The sequence below is a fragment of the Falco biarmicus genome, chromosome 1, assembly GCF_023638135.1.
Source record: "Falco biarmicus isolate bFalBia1 chromosome 1, bFalBia1.pri, whole genome shotgun sequence".
In the NCBI taxonomy this organism is placed as follows: Eukaryota; Metazoa; Chordata; class Aves; order Falconiformes; family Falconidae; genus Falco; species Falco biarmicus.
Genome location: NC_079288.1, coordinates 444928 through 462643, shown reverse-complemented (window position 1 = coordinate 462643; position 17716 = coordinate 444928). Strand labels below are relative to the sequence as shown.

Sequence of the window (17716 nt, the reverse complement as noted above, 5' to 3'; positions counted from 1 at the left end):
AGCCTCCCTGTGCCAGCAGCAGCTGGGCACATCTGCTGCAGGCAGCTTCGGTGCAAAGGGCCCACATGCCAGCTTTGCCACCATGGTCCTGCTTCCCGGCAGGGGCCAGCTGCCCTGCCTTCGGTAGTCACCAGCCACAGCTGTAGCGATGATTCCCAGAGGGCTGGGTAATTTGCCTATTTGCCTGCTCTGCTTTGCATGCCTGAAGCTGCCCCAGGGCAGGGGGACGCTGGGCGTGCAGCATACCCGGTGCAGGGGACACAGCCTTGGCCCCCAACCCCAAGGCAAAGCCACCCCAGCGTGCTGAGCACCCTCCAGGTCTGGGGAAAGGGAGTGGGGGCGTGGGGAAGGATCAGGACACAGCAGGACCTTGGCTGTGGAGAGCTGCTTTATTTTGCTTTACACTTTCTGCCATTCCTGGAAACAAACAGCTGGAGGGGCCACTCCGACCTGCCTGTTGTGAAGCAGCTGCAGCCCCCTCAGCCCCCACCTCTCTCCACCCTGCCACGATGCTCCATGCCCAGGATGCTGCCTGCTACTGCCTGAGGAGCTGTTTCAAGACCAGAGGGGCTCCCATGGCCCCCACTGGGCTGTGGCACTCCAAGCCCAGGAACTGCTCATCCAACTGCCCTGAGACTGGGGTGACGTTCATGCCTCCATGTTGCAGAGCAACCCCAGCCCCACAGGGTAGGATGCCCATGCTCGGCCCCTGCTCTGCTGCACGCAGTGCTGGCAAGCCTGCAGGCTGCGGTCCCGTGCACCAAAGCTGAGCAGCTCCATCCCAGCAAGCCCCATGCATTAGCACCAGGTTGATTTATAGAAATCCAATGGCTGGGGCTGCCAGTGCCTCCTGCCAAGCCTCATTAACGGCTGGCCTGGGAGCAAGGCAAACAGCTCGTGCAGCAACAAGGAAATCCTTGTTTAAGCATTTCTGGCCATGCAGGGCCCTTCACCTCATCCCTGGGGGAGGAGGGGGAGGAGGAGGAGGAGGAGGAGGAGGAGGAGAAGGAGGGGGCGGAGGAGGTGCAGTCCACAAGCCCTAAGCTGGCACCACATTGGCAGCCACAAGGAAGGAGATGTAGCAGGGTCTGCACAAGGAGGGAGCACCCAGGACAGGCTATGAGCCGGGAGGGAGCGGGAAGCCACGGGGCATGGTGTGGGGCAGAGGGCTCCCACACTGCAGTGCTGGGGTCTGCTCTTATTGCACCACCACAGTAATTGGTGGGGACAAGGGGACACTGGAGTAGCAGCAATGGTGACTGAGGGCTGGCTCAGAAGGGCAGCACTGCTCAGCTGACAGCTTCAGGCAGCCAAAGGGCTCTGTGGCTCACTCCTGCCCCTCTGCCTCCAGCCACCAGCCAGCCCCTCTGTGCTACATGGTGCTGTGGGCAGAGCTCTGGCCGGGGGCTGTTCCAGAGGGATTCACGGCTGCAAACTGCAAACAGGGCACCAGCTTGGCTGGCCCACGGACCTGGCACCAGCGAGCTCCAGAGCAGCCTCAGCGACCTGCATCTGCCTGCCCCATGTGTGGTTCAGGATCTATTTCATCATCTAGAGAAAAGCATTTACTGCCAATAAACGGGCTAATTAATTCTCCTCAAAGACCTCTCAATTATTCATCTTGGGCCACAGAGAAAACAATTACAGCACTTACCTCAGCCCTGGCTCAGCCAGTGCAGCAGCCAGTGTGGGGCCAGGGCTGGCGGCAGGCAGGGTACAGCTGGGGACAGCCCGGTACAGCTCCCAGCACGGACCCCAGCTCCCGGTGCCCAGCCAGCCTTGGGTCTGCCACCTGGCAGGAGCAGCCCTGCGGAGCAGGCACAGCCACCGGCCCAGGGCCGTCACCGGCAGCAGTGCTCTCCCAGGCTGCCCCCAAAAGCTGCTCCCAGTACCAGGGCTCAGGAGCGAGGGGACCCCCCAGGCTCCTGCACGGCTCCTTGCTGCGGGGTGCACCCCATGGGGTGCAATGGCACCCCAATCTGCCCACACTCAGCCAAAGCCACTGTGCCCCATGCACTGAGAACACTTTGCTCCCTCCTCACCACCCACCTGCAGTGTCTCCTCTCCCCGTCCTTCTTGAGTAGCCCAGCCGTCCCCGCACCTCTGCCCAGGGACATGCACCTCCAAGCCATCGCCAGGGCCACCTGTGGGCGCCTGCTGTGAGTGGGGCTCAGGTTGCATGCTCCCCAAGCCAGCTCCAGCATCACCCAGCATGTCTGTCCTGCTCAGCCAGGCACGGGCAGGACCCCATCCCACCTGAGGACACAATCCCCTGGCTGCCCCTCTGCCCCGTGGCCCCAGGGGCCGGACCGGGCCGTGCTGGGGTGCCCCTTGGAGGGCGGCTTTTTTCCCAGAAGGTTCTCGGCTCCTTGGCCCTCCGCATGCTCCTCCAGCCCCTCGGCAGGGTTGAGTCCTGCTCCCACTGCGTCAGCTGCACCTTGGGAAGGCAGCCCGCTGCTCCGCTGACACCATGAGCTCGGGGGGTCCCTTCCCATGCAGCAGCCGGACCACACTGGGGCAGGATGGGGTGCAGCAGTTCCCCGGGGCCGTGGCCGTGGCCGTGACAGCTCTCTTCCTGCCCTGCTTGCCTGTGCACGGCGGGTCAGGCCGCTCTAGCACCGCCATCCTGCCTCCCGCCGGGCCCCCCCAGCCCTGCCGTGAGCGGGGGCATCGCTGACCCGGGCCGGGTGGCCAGAGCCCCCTGCGCGGCTCCGCGGGGCGCCCGGCGCCGGGCTCGGAGGCACCGGCCGGGGCAGCGCAGGGGGCCCGGGGCGGCTGCAGGGCCGGGCCGGGAAGGGTTAAGGGCGGCCCGCGCCCCCCCGGCGGCTGAGGGGCGGGCCTGTCGGGAAGCCGGGATTTCTGTGGTGGTTTTACTGGAAAAGTTGTTGCCGGCGGAGGGAGGGGTCACCCCAGCAGCCGGCAGGTTGAGGACGGGGGAACCGGCCGGTACCGCGCCTCCCACCAGCTGCCCGGGGCCGGCAGCATCCACTGGGCTGCGGGCACTCCGCCGGCCCATGCGGGGCTCGCTGCTGGCCCGGCGGGACGTGGCATTCAGCTCGTCCCCGCTGCCAGACCCCCGGTGCCCTGCCGGCCCCCCCCGGAGCAGCCCCGGGCAGCCCAGAAACCAAGGCCACCAGCTGCTGCTTGCCCTGGGCTGTGCCCACCGTGCCTGGTGGGGCACAGCTGGCCCTGGGCTGCAGTGATGGTGATGCTGCCGGTGCTGCCAACCCTCACACCGTGCTGGCAAGCCCTGCCAGCCCTCCTCCGGGCAGTGCCACCCACTGGGTCAGTGCCCACCGGCTGTGTCCTGGCAGGGCCATCAAGGGTTCCTTCTGGGCTTGGACTCACTTCAATGCTGTGTGTGGGAGCAGCCACTGGCATGTGCCCCAGGGAGCCCAGCCCAGCATGTCAACAGCACCATTACACTGCAACGGTAGCGGACTGGGTCCGGTAGAGAGGGCAGCACCGGTGCCTCGGTGCTGCCTCCACCTCCAGCACAGCCTGGCACTGGCCATGGCACAGCACAGCACGCTGGGGGCCTGGCTTGTGCCCCTGGGCAGGCTGAGCCAGGAGCCCAGCACATCCCAGCACTTCCAGGCGTTGCTCCACAATTCCCAACAGTAGGAGATCACTTGGCTCCGCAGCTCCCACCCCTCCGGGGATGACTGATGGTGGCTCCCCCCTGCCCAGATGGGAGCAGGGCCCTCTAGGCCAGCCAGCCCCAGCCCACACGGACAAGCTATGGCAGCCCACAGCGCAGGCAGTGCCAGCAGCACAGCCACAGGGTCAAGGCAGCCTGGCAGGAAAACACCCCTGAGCTCATGGAGAACACTTCAGGGTCGCTGGCAGCCCTGCAGCCAGCAGCCAGCACAGGACACCCAGGGCACCACTTGCACCACCCACACTCCTGCACCCGCAGCCCCTGCCCGGCCCAGCCAGCAGCATGCTGGCTCTGCCGGGATGGGGGAGCAGTGTCAGCCACCAGTGCAGAGGCAGCCACGTGTGCCAGGGCACAGGCAGCTCGCCCCAGCCCAGCGATGGCCGAGGGGCCACTGCCACGCTGGTGCTGCCCACCGTGCCTCCCCCCAGCCACAGCCTCTCCTGGGTGCCCGCAGAGGGGACGCGCACCCGGACTGAGCCGCAGGGCTGGGGGTCAGGCTGGCGGGGTGAGCAGGCAGGGCCGGGCAGCGGCTGCGCACAGGGCTGCCGGTGGGGCCGGGGGCAGGGGGAGCCCGTCCGGCTCCGGGAATCGCCCTGGCCGCTGCCAGGCTTGTGGCAGGGAGGGGGGAAACCCGATCTGCCGCGGCAGGGCCCGGGCGCCGCTCCCCGGCCAGGCTTCGCTGCTAATTTTAGCCCTGGGGAGGCACGGCTGGAGCATGAGCTCAGCCCACCGCAGCGGCACGTTCGGTGGGGCCGGCACGGGCAGGTGGCAGCCGTGGGAGCCGTGGCTCAGTACGGCCCTGGGCGAGCCCCCCGGCGCTGGCCAAGCCCCCACCCAGCCGCCGGCCAGGTGCTAGCACTGCCTTCCCGCTGCCCACGCGCCTGCAGCCATGGCTCGGCCAGCCCCACACGTGGCCATCAGCCCTTCCACAGGCCCCAGACCTGGCCCCACCAAGCCTCCACCATGGCCCGGGAGACCCCTGAGCCAGGTCCTAGCCTGGCCCCCCAGGGGAAAGGCGTGGGGCTGGCAATGTGGGGCTCTGCAGAGGAGGCCATGCCATGCTGCAAGGTCCTGTGAGGGATGTGGCTGCCTGCCAGTGAAGGAGCCCCCTGCATGGACTCCTGACCCTTCCCCGGGCTGGTGGGGGGGCTGCGCAGTGCAAAGCCCTGAGCCACCCCCATCAGGCCTCTGAAACAGGCCAGCACGGGCGCTGTCCCCACACCAGGCACTGCACAGCAGCTGGCCTGGCAGCTCCATAGGGCACCCCATGGCCACCCAGCCGCCCCTGCCATGAGCAGCTGGGGAGGCCATGGCTGAGGGATGCTCCAGCTGGCTGCCCCTTCCTGAGGGAGCAGAGAGAGCAGCTCCGGAGCCTGCCCTGCCTCAGGGCAGCTGCCCCAGACATGGTGGGGTCCCCAGCCCAGGGCCCCATGGCTGCACTTCCCCACTAGCCCTTCACCTGAGGTGTAACCGGCTGGGCTGCCCAGCGCTTACTGGAAGAGGAAGCTGCTGGGAAGGCAGCGCGTGCAGCGGGGCAGCTTTGGGGAGGAGAGGCTCGGCTCAGCAGCCGGCAGAGCTCGGCTGTCCATGCTCCCAGGTCCAGGGCCAGTAACGGGAAGCGCCTGCTCTCAGTGACGGTAAATCAGATCGGGGAGATTAGAGGCCTTTTTGCCTAATCATGAGCAGCTTGAAGTTGGAGGACAAGTTCCTGGAACAAAGAGGAAATGGAGGCAGTAAATAAAGAAAAACTGTTAACATGTGGCCCTGCGTGTGAAAAACATTTCTGTAAAGGGCTGTTTATGGCTCACCCATCTGCAGGACTGACAACACAGGCTGCAGCAGGAGCTGACAATGAGGCCCTGCATGCAGGGGCACAGGCAGGGCGGCAGGCACACAGGCAGCCAGCCGGGGCAGCTGCAGGGTGGTGTCACATGGGGGGAGGGCTTGGGGGGCCGAGGCCATGTGGTGGCACGTGGTGGAGGGAGGAAGAAGACAGCAGCATAGCAGGGCCATGGTGCAGGCGGCTGGACTGAGGCTGTCAGGGTGGCTGTGTGTGTGTGGAGGCAGCAGCACAGCACATGCACCAAGTGGGCAGGGGTGGGCAGCACGGGGCCCTCGAGGGAAGGAGGGCACCAGAACGCACCTGCCCCACCACTCCCCCTGCACGTGCCAGGGAAGGTGCAGAGTGCTGCAGCGCTGTGTCCCCCTCCCCACCTGCAGCACGAGGGGCATGGCCCAGGCTCTCCCAGCAGATCCCTATGGCTGTGGGCCTGGTCTGCCCCGCAGAGCATCACCGGCCTCCGTCTGGTCTAGCCCAACAAGGGGCAAGGCAGGGGGTCTTACTGCTACATTGGGCATGTGCCCCCCTGCCCCTGGAGCTGGTGCAGGCACAGAGTGCCAAGAGCTACGCAGCTGCCCATGGGCAACACCAGCACTGCTGCAGCACATGCCTGCCTGCAGTACAACAGGACAGCGCGTTAGCTGTTTCCAGGGTAGATGCACCCAGAAGTCTGAGCTGATTCCTAGCAGCGAGGTCACCCCGTGCTGTTCCTGCCAGCAGTGGGAGCAGTGTGGCAGGAGCCACCACTGTTGGGCATGCGGTACCATGGTTGCAGATCCTTGGCCAAGTGGGCACGGGCAGCCTCACGCTGGCGCTTCCTCCAGCAGCACGGGCAGGGTGGGCGCTCCTGGCAGAGCGAGGGGTGGTGGGGGACCTGGGGGGCCTGGGGCAGCACCCACCCGTGTGCCCCAGCACCTCCGCCGGTCCCTGTACTGTGGGTGGGGGGGCAGAGGCACGAGGTGGAGAGACGGGGAGGGTCTCAGGGGCAGCAGCAGCCGTAGCCCCGGGACCGGCGGTCGAGCCCGCCCCCCGCATACCGCGCCCGGGAGCCCTTGCGGCGGGGCGGTCCCGGGCATGCTGGCGGTGCGGGGGCGCGGGCGCGGCGCTGCGGCGGGGCCGGTTGCCTGCGGCGGGGGCCGGGGCTGGGGCCGTGCAGCCGGGCTCCCCCCCTGGCCCCGCTGCCCCCCCGCCGCTCGCCGTGGACCTGCGGAGCGACACGGTGACCCGGCCCAGCGCGGGGATGCGCCGCGCCATGGCCCGCGCCGCCGTGGGCGACGATGACTACGGGGAGGACCCAGCAGTCAACGGTGGGCGGCGGGGTCGGACCTCCCCGGCAGAGATGGAGGGCCGCCCCCCCACCCCCGGTGGGGTCCCCACCTGTAGCTGCCCCCAGCCCCTCCGGGATGGGGAAGCCCAGAGCAGGGGCTGGGGGCGGCAGCCTGGGCCTGCAGGGTTCCGACCGAGCCCCCCGGCACGCCCCCCATGAAGACACCCCCCCTGCTTCTTCCCCCTGCAGAGCTGCAGCGCCTGGCCGCAGGGATCCTGGGGATGGAGGAGGCTCTTTTTGTGCCTACGGTCACGATGGCAAACCTCATTGCCGGTGAGTGCCTAGGGCTGCCAGCCCTCCTTCCCCACACCCTGGGGCGGCCAGCCCACCACCTGGGGACAGGTCTATGTCCCCATCCCATGGAGGGTGCAGGGGGCAAGAACAGCCCCGCTTCTCCCTGGGGTCCCAGGGAGCACCCCGCTTCTGCTCAGGAAGCTGCCCGGGGCAGGGGAGAGCTGTGGGCAGCAAGCCCTTTCTGACCCAGGTGTGTCTCCTTGCGCCTTCCTCAGCCCCCTCCACCTCAAATCTGAAGCAGCACGACCCCGCTCAGACCCTGGAGCTGCTCCCCACTTGCTGCTGCTGCAGAGCAACCCCCTCTTGGGCCTGCTTGACCCCATTGCACACTCAGCCTCTGCTCTGCTAACCTTCACCCGGTTTGCATCCCTGCCTTCCTGTGAGCAGGGGTCTGCTGCATGCTGTGTGCTGCATGGGACCTGCCGTGTGCATGCACCAGGGAGGGCAGGCCGTGCCCCCCAGCCGCTGCGGGCAGCCCCCAGCCGACACTCCCAGCACCTCTGGGACAGAGCGGGCGCCCCGTGCCCGCAGGAGGCCGCGCTGCTGCGTGCCCAGCCTTCCTGCATCGGAGCGACCAGCGCGGGCAGCCCGTGGGCCCCTGGCTGAGCCTGCCTGGGCTCCTGCACGTGCTGCCCGCAGTGCCCCCTCCCTCACGGCCCCTCTCCCTCCCAGTGATGTGCCACTGCCAGCGCCGGGGGGGGCAGCTGCTCCTGGGCCGGGACGCCCACCTGCACCTCTACGAGCACGGCGGGGCCGCGCAGGTGGGTGCCGCGGGCGGGCGGGGGGGGCGGGCTGTGGCGGCACCGGCAGGGCGGCTTGCTGCTGCCCTCCGCTGGCTGCCGGCGCCGGGCTGGGCGCAGGGTCCCTTGCCCGGCTGCTGACGCCCCGAGCCACAGCCTGGGGCACGAGTGGGGGCTGAGCCCACCCGGTGCGAGGGATGGAGGGGATGATGGCCGGGACTTCTGTGCACAGCCACTGTCCCCCATGCACCACCGCCATGTCCACACACACTGCCACCATCTCCCCCATGCACCACTGCTGTCCCTCCATGCACCACCACTGTACCCCCATGCACCACTGCCATCCCCCCATTCACAACCACAGTCCCCTGTGCACCATCACTGTTCCCCCATGCACTACCACTGTACCCCTGTATACCACCACTGTCCGCCATCAGCTGTGCTCTCTGCCCTGCCCTATGCACAGGTTGCTGGCGTCCACTCCCAGGCACTGCCGGACCTGCCAGATGGCACCTTCGACCTGGACCAGCTGGAGCTGACCATCCGCGAGGCCCATGGCAGCCGGTACCACCTGCGTCCCGAGCTCATCTGCCTGGAGAACACGCACAGCTCGGCGGGGGGCCGGGTCCTGCCCCTCACCTACCTCCAGCAGGTAGGGCCCCCCAGCTAGCAGCTGGGCTGCCAGGTGGCAGGATGGCACCAGAGTGATGCCAACGCCTTGCTGAGGAGCTCTGAGTGTGGCTCATGTTGGCACCAGCCACCCCAGGGTGTCCCTCCCAGCCCAGCTGCTCCTCTGCTTCCCCCCAGGTCCGTGGGCTTGCTGACTGCTATGGGCTACGGGTGCACATGGACGGGGCACGGCTGATGAACGCGGCAGTGGCTCAGGACGTGGAGCCAGCTCACATCACCCAGCACTGTGACTCTGTGTCCCTGTGCTTCTCCAAGGTGTGCTCACACAGGGAGGGAGTCCCCAGGGCCCACTGGGGCCTGGCCCTCATTTGGGGACTGAGCACCCACCTTACTGGTGGGGGCACCCCTGGGCAAAAGGGGCAGCCTCCCGGAGCTGCTCCAGTCACTGCTCTGATGGCTCTGCAGGGCCTGGGTGCCCCGGCTGGTGCGGTGCTGGCTGGACGCAGGGAGTTCGTCGATGAGGCCTGGCGTGCACGGAAGCTGCTGGGTGGGGGCATGCGGCAGGCAGGCGTGCTGGCAGCCGCTGCCCGCGTTGGACTGGGGCACATGGAGGCAACACTGCGCAGAGACCACAACAACGCCCGACGCTTTGCTGAAGGTATCTTGGGGCCCCTTGGCACACCAGTGCTCACAGCCTGACACCACACTCTGCCCGGCAGCTGCTGCACAGCCAAGCCCTGCCCTGCCCAACAGCTCGGGGGTGGGGCCCAGCCTGAACTGCTGCCCCACGGCCCCTGGGCTCACAGCTCCCAGCGCTGCCGGGGTAACAGCGGTGCAGGCATCTTCCCCAAGCAGCTGTGCTGGATCTGCAGCGAGGCCAGGATGCCGCTGGGGTCCCTGCCTGGGTGGAGTGCAGGGATGATGCCATGCCTGTCCCCGCAGAGCCCACAGTGAGCCTGGGGCTGCACAGGGTGGGCCAAGGGCACCTCTTTCAGCTGGGACCTGGGGCAGGGCTTGGGCTGTGCTGCAGCCTCCTCTCCTGGGTAGCTGGGTGCTGTGCTCACAGCCTACCTACTGCCCCTGCCTCCCCTCAGGCATCCAGGAGCTGAACTCACCCCTCTGCTCCATCAACCTCAAGGCGGTGGAGACAAACATTGTGATGGTGAGCATCAGGGGGGACTGGCCGTCCCCTGCAGAGCTCTGCGAGCAGCTGCGGGCAGTAAGTGAGGAGGAGGTGGCCGAGACTGGCCAAGCTGTCAGTGTCCTGCTGTTCCCCTGGTCAGCACGCACTGTGCGTGCGGTCTGGCACCACGATGTCTCGGCCCGTGACACTGAGCTCGCAAAGAACAAGCTGGAGTTTGTGGCCAGAAAGTGCCAGGAGAAGCTGGCCCGGGGACTGTGGCCAACTTCTCCGAGCGCAGGGGGAGCCTGAGCATCCTCCCAGCCCCAGCCCCAGGGCAGCTGCCTCCCCTGGGTGCTGCAGGCAAGCTGGCAGGCTGGAGCAGCTGTCCCAGCCCTGTCCTGGCAGTCAGCAGCAAGGGGGCTGGTACCAGTCACAGCATGCTCCAGGCATGTTCCCAGCTGGCTGCAGCATAACATCCATCCCCACAAACCAGTGTGAGCCCAGCCCCGGGGAGGCTCCAGCCCACCCCTGCAGCAGGAGCATGCACCTCGCAGAACATACCCAGAGGGACAGAGGGGAGCCCACATCTCACACCACCACTTGGACCCCTCTGAGACAGCATCCCTGCCTCACTAGTCACCCAGCAAACACATCCTCAGAGCATCCTCTGGTCCTCTACAGAAGCTCTGCTTCTTAACTTCCCACAGGGAGCACCCAAAAGCAGAGCCAGACACCCCCAGCCCCAAAGGCCACCTGCTGTGCTTGGCCTATGGGCACCACATGTGCAAGGATGCAGCAGTGGGGAGACTGATCCTGAGGGATGGTCGGGGCACAAAATAAACATGTTCTGGCAGTGCTGTGGCTGTGCAGGATGTTTTCTCCTAAGCATGCTCCTCTCCTGACTGTGCAGCAGGGACATTATCACAGCCAAGCAGTCCCCATTGAGGGACAACTGCTCCCAAGGACATGGGAGCATCTCAGCCACAGGACTGGGGCCACCACATAGCAGCACTGAAGTTTGTGTGTGGCCAGGACGTCCCAGGGCATGAGCCCCACTTGGCCCAGACAGCTTGCCAGCCGCTCCTCCATCACCCTGAGCCCTTGCAGCCTCCCTGCAGCTGCAGGTGAGCTCCCCAGGCTCTCCTGCCTGCCAAGCCTGCCACGTTCTGGGTCTGGAAGCCCCCAGCATTACTCACACAAAGAGCTAGGCCGAGCTCAGTGGCACACTCCCCACTGCTGGCATGGAAGAGCCCAGCTGCAGGATGGGAGCTTGGCACTGGAAGGGGAAATTGTCTCTGCAAGCAGCCATGGCTGATGTGTACTCGCCAGCTTAGCACAGCCCCAGCTCCCTGGGAAGCAGATTACACCCAGGCAGCAGTTATTCCCATTTTATTTTGTATTGGCAATAAGCAGTTTAAAGGAAATAACTATCCCAGCTGAAACCAGGACACAGAGGGAACAAACTTCATCACCCAGTCATCCAGCCAGAGCCCTTCAGGCCTGCCAGCCCCCTGTGTCCCAGACTGGCAGAAACACCCTCACAACGGAATGCTAGCCCTGGTGATAATCACCAATACCTGGTGGCCCCTGCTCTGTGCCCCCCTGCCTGGCTGGCTGGGCTGGAGGGGGCACAGAGGGTGTCTAGAGGTAGCAGCTTCCCCATGCCGCAGAAGACCCAGCCGGCTGGAGCAAGGAGGGCAGTAGGGCAGGGTGCACGCAGGCTGCCTGTTGCTGCCATGCAGGGCTGTGGCTCACATCTTGGTTTGCTCCTGAAGTGCCATCTCAAGCTCTTGAAATCATATTCAGAATCACCTGGGATGAGGAACCGAGCCCTGTGAGTGGTGCCTGGCCACACTTCTCCACTCCTGGCGATGACAGCCAGCCCCAAAGCTGCTGCGCGGGGGAAGCTTGGCTCGGCACAGCCCTCCCAGGCTGCTGACCCCAGCTGTGCTTGGTGAGTGAAGGGAGGATGGGAGCTCTTCCCCTACCTGCGTGAGAACATAGCTGTCCTCTGACAGCTTCTCAATGATGTCAAAGTGATCCATGCCGGCAAGATCCAGCAGGGAGACAGACCAGCCGGCTGCACGCAGGGCCTGTGGACAGAGTGGTGCTGGCAGGAGGGACCCCAACCCTCGTCTGCCTCAGACAGGGCAGCAGGAATGATGGCTCAGCAAGGACTAGCGTCCTCCCCTGAGCTGCTTTCATCTTCAACAGCAGCAGAAATACTGCTCTGATACAGCACATGAGCTCGCCATCCCAGCTGAGCCAGTCTGAGCAGGCCAGCTGGAGCAGCATCCCTGTGGAGCTGGGCAGGGCAGTGCCTGCAGCTCACCTGGCCGTACTCCTGTGACTGCCTGCGAAACTCCGGCGAGTCGTGCTGGGCCACAGCCACGAGCACCTCGCAGGCCGCAGCTGCAGGCCCTGGTGGAGCAATGTACAGCATAGGGCTGTTCCTCTGGGCAACCTCCCTGGAGGAGACACCACAGTGGAAGCTGACGCAGCCTCTTACTCAGAGAGGGAGAGGGTGTCTTTGCCTGCAGAGCACCCGCGTCCTGGGTGGTGCACACCCACTGCGCAGTGCCCCACTGAGCAGGCAGGTTGTGCGGGCAGGGGCAGAGTGGGCTGCAGAGGCACTGGCCAAAGGCACGTGTGTGTGCAGCCCACCTGTGCCCTTTCCTGGACACTGTCCCCACAGCGTGCAGGCTCACCAGCTCATGTTCAGCACATCATTGACATAGGTGTGCAGGATGGGCTCCAGGTCGTACACACCGCTCACCAGCACAGCTCCTAGAGGCAGAGGTGCCAGTGGGTGAGGGGGCCTGCAGCTCAGGCTGCTCTCACAGCCCCGTGCCTGGGAACGCTCTTGGCACCCACATCCCCAGGCCTCAGCGAGCAGCTGTGGGCGCAGGACATGCATATCCCCAGGGCAGCTCGGCCAGCAGCCCAGAGTCTTGCACTGCCAGCACATGGGCTGCAGTCGGCTGGGGCAACTCCTCTCCCTCGGCTCTACAGCCCTGCAGCCCCGTACGGGCAGCAGAGACGGGCTCGTCCCAGGTGCAGACACCAGTTATCCTTCAGCTCCCGCGCCTGGACACAGCGGCGCTACCTTTGATATCCAGCACCACTCCATATTCCATCCAGTCCGTGGACAGCACCATGGCTGCCAGGTGTGCCCCTGCTGAGTGTCCGCACAGGTAAATGCCTCTGGAGAGAAGGAGCCGTGAGCCAGTACAGAGCCTGCTGCCTGGGGACACGCTGCTCTGCGCCGCACCCTAAACATGGCAGCTGGGACACATCTGCCAGCCCATCAACTGACATCTCACACAGTAACAAGGGAGCTACAGGCATTGCCCGGTGCTTGGACCCAGACATTGAAGCCTTTGTCGCAGCACAGGGCTCATGTGCCCCCTGCTGTTGCCACCACAGCCATACCCACACACCAGACCTCCCAGGGAGTGAGGTGGGCGGGGAACAGTTTGCCTAGAAGGCCTGGCAGCAGCTGTAGTGGTGGGGCAGAGGGATCCTGGGAGGTGCCTGCAGCCCACCTGATGCCGGGGTACTGCTCCACCAGGAAGGCAAGGCTGCGCCGCACCTGCAGCACCATGGTGTCCATGCGGCCTGGGCAGAGGGCAGAGTCAGGAGTGTGCCGGGCCAGCACAGGCAGTTGCAATGTCTGCCGGGCAACACTTACCTTTGGGGGCTATGTCATAACCCACCGCCACCACCGCCACACCCTGCGACACCAGTGGGGGGACCATGAACCCCGACTCCTCTTTACTGGGGAGGAACAGAAGCTAGCCAGGGGCTGGGGTCTCCCGGTACTGGGAGGCCTATCAGACCCAGCATGCCCAGGGCAAGTGCAGGTGTCGTGAGATGGGAGGTGGTGAAAGCGGGCAGGGGGCTCCCTCGTAGGGGATCCCCTTGCCCACAGCCCACCTCACCTCAGGCACTGCCAGTATCCGCCGTGGATGTAGACCAGGACCGGGAAGGCTGCGCAGCACAGCCCGGGGTAAGCAGGGGGGCAGGCCCCTGCCTGCCCCCACCCCCACCTGCCCAGCACCTACTTCCAGAAGGTTCCATAGGAAAATAGATGTCCAGTTTCTCCCCCTCCCCGTCGCCGTAGGGGACGTGCAGCGAGGTCTGCGCACCGTCCCGGGCCCGCTGCGTTCCTGTGGGAGGGACACGGCCCCTGAGGCACGGCCGGGGGGCCGAGCGGCAGCTCCCGGCCCCGTGCTCCCCGGGGCCGCCCGCCCCTCACCTGCCGCCGTCGCCGCCAGGTGGGCCTGGATGACGGCGTCCGTGCCCAGACGGGGGGACCAGCGGCTAGGGGAGTACTGCTCCTCCAGCGCCTGCGGGGGGCACCGGGGCTACGTCGGGGGGCGGCTCCGGTGTCGGCCGAGGCCCCCCAGCCCCGCCGCCCGGGCGGGAACCACGCCCCGCCCGCCCCGCGGCCCCTACCTCCGCCGGCATGTCCCGCCATCCCCCCATGCTGCGCCCGGGCCCGATCCCGATCGCGACCCCGACCCCGATCCCGATCCCGCCGCGGCTGCCCCGCGCTGCCCTGCTCCCATTGGCTGCTCCGGGGGCGAGGCGGAGGCGGAGCCGCCACGCCTCCATTGGCCTCCCAAAGGGCGGGGCTGAGGCGGGGCCACCTGGCTGGCTGACTGGGCGATACCTGGGGGACGTGCCGGTGAGCAGGCGGGCGCGCGGTGCACGCCGGGAAAGCAGCGCGGTCCGGTACGTGGAGGGAAATAAGAATTTTCGCGCCTGTGCCCCCATTAGCCAGCGCGGTGGCGCGGCGGCGCGAGCCCTCCTCCGATTGGACGGCGCGTGGGCGCGTGGGCGCGAGCCCTCCTCCGATTGGGCTGCGCGGCGGGCCGGCGCGCGCGGGCGGGCAGGCAGGCAGGCAGTCAGTCAGTCGGTCGGTTGGTCGGAGCCATGAACTGTCTCACGGTGCCCGGCGTCCACCCCGGCTCGCCCAGCCGCCCGCGCGGGCAGATCCAGGTACCGTGGCGGCCTCATACCGGCACCGGGCGGGCGCCCTATGGCTGCGGTGGGCGCCGAGGCACTGGCATTGAGTGGGGCGCCGGGGCTGCGATGCCTGGGCCGGTAGTGGGGCGGCGGTGTCTGGGCTGTGCGGAGTGGTTGCCGGGCGGGCTGGTGTGGGGCCGGGCTGCGGGGACGCCGAGGGGCTGCAGCGGCACCGGGTGGGGTGCTGGGGCTCCCAGAACTGGTGCTGAGCTGGGCAGGGTGATGGCCGGGCTAGTGCCCCAGGGGCCGCCCGGCCGGTGCCCCTGTCAGGCTGTGCTCTGCCCGCTGACGCCCGTGGTTCTGCCCCCAGGTGATCTTCGGACCCATGTTCTCTGGGAAGAGGTAGGCCGGGGGAGGGGGCAAGGAGGGGGCTGGGGCCCGCAGCCCACTGACTGTGGTCTCTTGCAGCACGGAGCTCATGCGGCGGGTGCGTCGGTTCCAGCTCGCTCAGCACCGATGCCTGCTGGTGAAGTACACCAAGGACACGCGCTACTGCAGCTCTGGCGTCTCTACACACGACAAGTGAGTCCGTGGGCTGGGAGGACCTACACCTGCAGGCCCAGCAGCTGGGCTGCCTGGCTCACCCTCTGGTTTTCCCTTCCCCGCAGGAACATCATGGAGGCCCTGCCAGCCTGCCTTCTCAAGGACGTGTACCAGGAGGCACTGAGCTCTGCGGTCATTGGCATTGATGAGGGCCAGTTTGTAAGTGCATGGCTAAGTCAGGTCCTGGGGGGCTCTGCAGGATGCAGTCTCTTCAGAGCACTCTGTGCAGATGAAGGTCTGAATCCTTTGCAAGAGGGTGGCAGCGGGGCAAGGAAATACCCTAGGGCAGTTTGATGCTGCTGGACTATGCCTGTATAGTCAAACCGTTCCCTTTCTTGAGTCCCTGCAGGCTGAGGACAGTGGGACTGGAGTGAGTTTCATGGATAGGCAACATGGCTCTAATTTTCTTTGTGCCCTATGCCGCTATCTGGGTGTGTGCTGCTGGATCCTGAGGGAAGCACTGCCCCTTCTTCCTCCTGACGCTGTTTCTGTACCTCTTCTAGTTCCCAGACATCGTGGAGTTCTGTGAGATGATGGCCAATGCTGGGAAAACTGTCATTGTTGCTGCTCTTGATGGGACTTTTCAGAGAAAGGTAAAACACTTATTTTTCAGTACAGCAGCTGCTTTAGGATCCTCATATCCATCCACCCACCCCTGCTGTCTTGGCACAGGCCTTTGGGAGCATCCTGAACCTGGTGCCGCTGGCAGAGAGCGTGGTGAAGCTGAACGCCGTGTGCATGGAGTGCTACAGAGAAGCCTCCTACACAAAGAGGCTGGGAGCAGAGAGGGAGGTGAGTTCCCTTGGAACAGAAAGCACTTCAGTAGCTTCACCATGTCACCCCAGCTAGTCTAGAGGGATCCCTTCAGGGGAACTGAACTCTGCAGAGTGACTCCCCCGATTTTCTTGCCAGGTTGAAGTGATTGGAGGAGCAGACAAGTACCACTCTGTCTGCCGAACCTGCTACTTCCGCAAGAGGCCTCAGCAGCCTGGGTTGGAAAACAAGGAGAACATGCCTATGGGGGTGAAGCAACTGGATATGGCGGCCTCCTGGAAGATCTTTGCTTCTTGACTGCTGGGCTCCCGCATGGGGAAACATGAGAGGAAGGAAGGTAAATGCTGTGGCTCCCAGATGCCAGATCTGGCTTCCTCTGCTTTTAGCAAAACTGTTAAGTGTCTTAGCTCTACCTGTCAAACCAAGCCACTGTTCCTCTGCACCAAGTGCCAGTAAAAAGGAGTATCAACTGGACCTGATGCCGGGGGCAGGGGAGCTGAAAGCAGGAGCATGACTGAAAGTGAGTTCCTCTCTCAGAACATGTGAGAGACAGTTGTAGTTACTGATGCTGCCATGCAAACAGGCCCTGGAAAACTGTTACAGCGAGACAGGCTGGGGGGCTTCCATCGCTGACCATTGTTCTGGTCTGTGTATGTTCAGGACTGCACCAGCGGCTGGTTCACTTGCCTGTGAATGCAACCCTTTATCTCTTGTGCGCTGTTGCTAAATTCCAGGTTTCTTAAGACAATGTACAGTAACTTAGTGTGTTAAACCCACTTCCTTTTATAACGGAGTTTGAGGAGGGAACCCATCCCTTGTCATAGAGCTGTGGCACAACTTTTCAACTGACGCACGTAGCAGCACCCTGGCCCTCAGCAGCCCCTTTGAACAATTGTGTGTGAAAATTGTCTGTTTGCTGTTACACTTACTTGTGTTAACTGTCTTGTAAATTTTTGTTGAAACAAAGAGGAGGAAAGGAAGGTTTGACTTGATGGCCTGACAGTAGGCTCTTCCTAGCTTTTGAATTTTAAAAGGGCTAGCAGTAGTCTAGTAGTAGTCTCTTCATTAAGACAGAGTCCTTTTGGAAGAACTAGACTTGACTCCAGGAAGGGCCTTGTCTCCAAAATTGGGATGTTTTTGCTCAGGTCCAAGCTTCAATGCTTAGTTACCTGTGAAGGGTTTGGAGGCTCAGGACTTAATCTGTAAAGGTTTGGGCTACTGTGTGAAGATGCAGCTACTTGGAAAAGGGTCTCTGTTGTCAGTGGATGGTTCTCAGCTCTAGTCATGTATCTTGCTCCCTCTCGAGCCTTCCAAAAATTCTCAAGGCTGATTCTTCCTGTCATAAGTTGACAGAAGGATCCTCTTCCCGCTTTGCTTGACTTGGCTTCTAGAAAGTGGTTGGATTTTTATTGTTGGGTTTTTTTCCTTCTTGCAAAAGTGCTTTTCCCTGTAAGCCAATGTCTGCAAGCTCCAAGCAGCAGCTCTTAGTTCTGGCACAGATCTCCATGTGCAGATACAGTGCTCTGTTTGCCTACACCCTCCAGCTGGGAGGAAGCACCTCCCTAGAAGGTTAAAAAAGCCATCTGAAAATTCCTGCTCCTTCCATGTTACTTGGTGTGATAACAGTTGTAGTACTCACAAGTGCTTGACTCTCAGGCCTCGGCTTTCCCCTTAGGTACAGGGAAGGCAGCGCTGTTACAGGTTTAGTTTAATAAAAACTTAATAAAATTGTCTGTGTGTGTGTTATACCCTC

At 64.3% G+C, this 17716-nt stretch overlaps 3 protein-coding genes across 7 annotated transcripts; 2 read left to right on the top strand and 1 right to left on the bottom strand.

The window, feature by feature from the left end:
- The first annotated feature begins 6575 nt into the window (after positions 1 to 6575).
- Positions 6576 to 10536, top strand: LOC130147280 (uncharacterized). Of its 3 annotated transcripts, XM_056334183.1 has the most exons (8): positions 6605 to 6808; positions 7018 to 7101; positions 7510 to 7883; positions 8329 to 8514; positions 8670 to 8807; positions 8958 to 9150; positions 9587 to 9654; positions 10323 to 10536. In XM_056334183.1, exons 1-8 carry the CDS (start codon positions 6742 to 6744, stop codon positions 10515 to 10517), a joined length of 1305 nt encoding a protein of 434 aa, XP_056190158.1. In that variant the 5' UTR covers positions 6605 to 6741; the 3' UTR covers positions 10518 to 10536. The 3 variants fall into 3 exon arrangements, with proteins under 3 accessions (XP_056190167.1, XP_056190176.1, XP_056190158.1); XM_056334192.1 differs by having other exon boundaries at positions 6576 to 6808; positions 9587 to 10472; XM_056334201.1 differs by having other exon boundaries at positions 6581 to 6808; positions 7795 to 7883; positions 9587 to 10472.
- A 452-nt stretch (positions 10537 to 10988) lies between these two features.
- Positions 10989 to 14501, bottom strand: AFMID (arylformamidase). 3 transcript variants are annotated; one of them, XM_056334225.1, is made up of 11 exons: positions 14074 to 14501; positions 13874 to 13964; positions 13680 to 13784; positions 13557 to 13605; positions 13307 to 13392; positions 13161 to 13233; positions 12722 to 12819; positions 12324 to 12402; positions 11948 to 12036; positions 11604 to 11708; positions 10989 to 11427 (listed from the first exon to the last, which is right to left on the bottom strand). In XM_056334225.1, the coding sequence occupies exons 1-10, from the start codon at positions 14392 to 14394 to the stop codon at positions 11647 to 11649; spliced, it is 1053 nt and encodes a 350-aa protein (XP_056190200.1). In that variant the 5' UTR covers positions 14395 to 14501; the 3' UTR covers positions 10989 to 11427; positions 11604 to 11646. The 3 variants fall into 3 exon arrangements, with proteins under 3 accessions (XP_056190200.1, XP_056190190.1, XP_056190209.1); XM_056334215.1 differs by having other exon boundaries at positions 11948 to 12083; positions 14074 to 14409; XM_056334234.1 differs by lacking the exons at positions 12722 to 12819; positions 13161 to 13233 and having other exon boundaries at positions 11948 to 12083.
- Positions 14502 to 14519: 18 nt separating this feature from the next.
- TK1 (thymidine kinase 1) lies at positions 14520 to 17694 on the top strand. The gene is made up of 7 exons (XM_056334169.1): positions 14520 to 14619; positions 14957 to 14988; positions 15055 to 15168; positions 15255 to 15348; positions 15693 to 15782; positions 15862 to 15981; positions 16102 to 17694. The coding sequence occupies exons 1-7, from the start codon at positions 14554 to 14556 to the stop codon at positions 16258 to 16260; spliced, it is 675 nt and encodes a 224-aa protein (XP_056190144.1). The 5' UTR covers positions 14520 to 14553; the 3' UTR covers positions 16261 to 17694.
- Positions 17695 to 17716: the final 22 nt, after the last annotated feature.